Source organism: Mandrillus leucophaeus, unplaced genomic scaffold, assembly GCF_000951045.1.
Source record: "Mandrillus leucophaeus isolate KB7577 unplaced genomic scaffold, Mleu.le_1.0 Scaffold9, whole genome shotgun sequence".
Lineage (NCBI taxonomy): Eukaryota > Metazoa > Chordata > Mammalia > Primates > Cercopithecidae > Mandrillus > Mandrillus leucophaeus.
Window position 1 is genome coordinate 6,546,583 of NW_012109807.1, and position 1,617 is coordinate 6,548,199.

Below are 1,617 nucleotides of genomic sequence, written 5' to 3' on the forward strand. Positions count from 1 at the left end.
TTTTTTTTTTGTATTTTTAGTGGCAAGACTTGGAATAGTATTTGAGTATTATGTCATTCGGTTTTAATTGATGAATGAATCATTTGAAAATTGTGGAGATTTTGCAATCCAGAGTTAGACTATGTAATTACCTACAAAGAGTAGTAAGGTATGGAGCCAGGAACTTGATGTGTAAGTTTAGATTTATGAGATCTTAAGAATATAAAGCTGCTTTGTGGCTGCCCTTGCTGATGTGGGGAAAGAATAACACAAATTTAGACAGCTACAGATAATTCCATAGAAATTTGTTTTGGTTTGCTTTTAGAGACAGGATCTTGCTCTGGTGTCCAGGCTGGAGCACAGTGGGGTGATCATAGCTCACTGTAACCTCAAACTTCCAGGCTCAAGTGATGCTCCTGCCTCACCTTCCCAAAACACTGGGATTACAGGCATGAGCCACCATGCCCAACCAAAAATCATTTTTATTTTCAACTTTTTGTCCCATTTTAGCAAAGCTGAAATAGCTCCTTGAGGTTTGTCTCCTCTCCTTTCCCCTACTCACTCTCACTCTTAAGTGAGGTTCTAAATATTAACAACAACAACAACAACAAACAATTGAGGCCAGGCATGGTGACTTATGCCTGTAATTCCAGCTACTTGGGAGGCTGAGGCAAGAGAATCGCTTGAACCTAGGAGGCAGAGGTTGCAGTGAACCCAGATGGCACTACTGCACTCCAGCCTGGGCTACAGAGGGAGACTGTATGTCAAAAAAGAAAAACAAAATTGAGAAGAGGAAGGCATGGAGATGTGAGTGCCACAAGTAATGTAAAAGATAATAACCAAGGCCTGGAACCATCCGAGTTGGGGATGTACCAAAAGAAGTATGAAAACTCTTATATGGGACCAGACCTATGAACTTTGATGCATATTTAGCATAGCATGGAGGAACAAGGAATGAAGTCTCCAAACCATTAGGGGTTAGAAAGAGGGAAACAGAAATCAGAGCAGCCATGCAGTTCTGAGCTGTGTTGATTGGCAGCTGTCACATGGGTTTGATACAATTCTGTACGTAACTGTTTGCTCACTTACTCCAAGCCAGTAGCAGTTTGAGAAAATAACTAGAAAAAGAAGTATTCTATTTCTTTCTTCTCTCAGCTTCATTCACAGGATTTTAGAAGTCAGAGTTGGGTTTCTCAAAGTGTATAAACTACATGACAATGCCATTTTTTAAAAGACTGTTGTTGAGGACAACACTGTATTAACTCTGTTGATCAGGTGGAAAAGTTTGGAAAGGCTTTGAACTATGCTGAAGCGGCGTTGTCGTTTATTGAGTGTGGAAATGCAATGGAACAAGGCCCCATGGAATCCAAATCTCCTTATACGATGTATTCAGAAACAGTAGAGCTCATCAGGTAAGCACTGTGTTTTCTTGCTGGATGAGGGGAGGAGGTGAGGAGTGTGTGGAAGTACTATGGAAACAGAGAAAAGAATGTCAGCCTGGCCGGGCGCGGTGGCTCACGCCTGTAATCCCAGCACTTTGGGAGGCCGAGGCGGGCGGATCACGAGGTCAGGAGATCGAGATCATCCTGGCTAACATGGTGAAACCCCGTCTCTAGTACAAAATACAAAAAATAAGCC

General features: G+C 42.2%; 1 protein-coding gene across 1 annotated transcript in view; it reads left to right on the top strand.

The window, feature by feature from the left end:
- The window catches only part of AFF3 (AF4/FMR2 family, member 3), a 716,335-nt gene that overhangs the window by 694,603 nt on the left and 20,115 nt on the right, over nt 1–1,617 (top strand). The window contains 1 exon segment of the mRNA XM_011969671.1: nt 1,255–1,391. Within this exon segment, the coding sequence (XP_011825061.1) occupies nt 1,255–1,391 (137 nt within the window).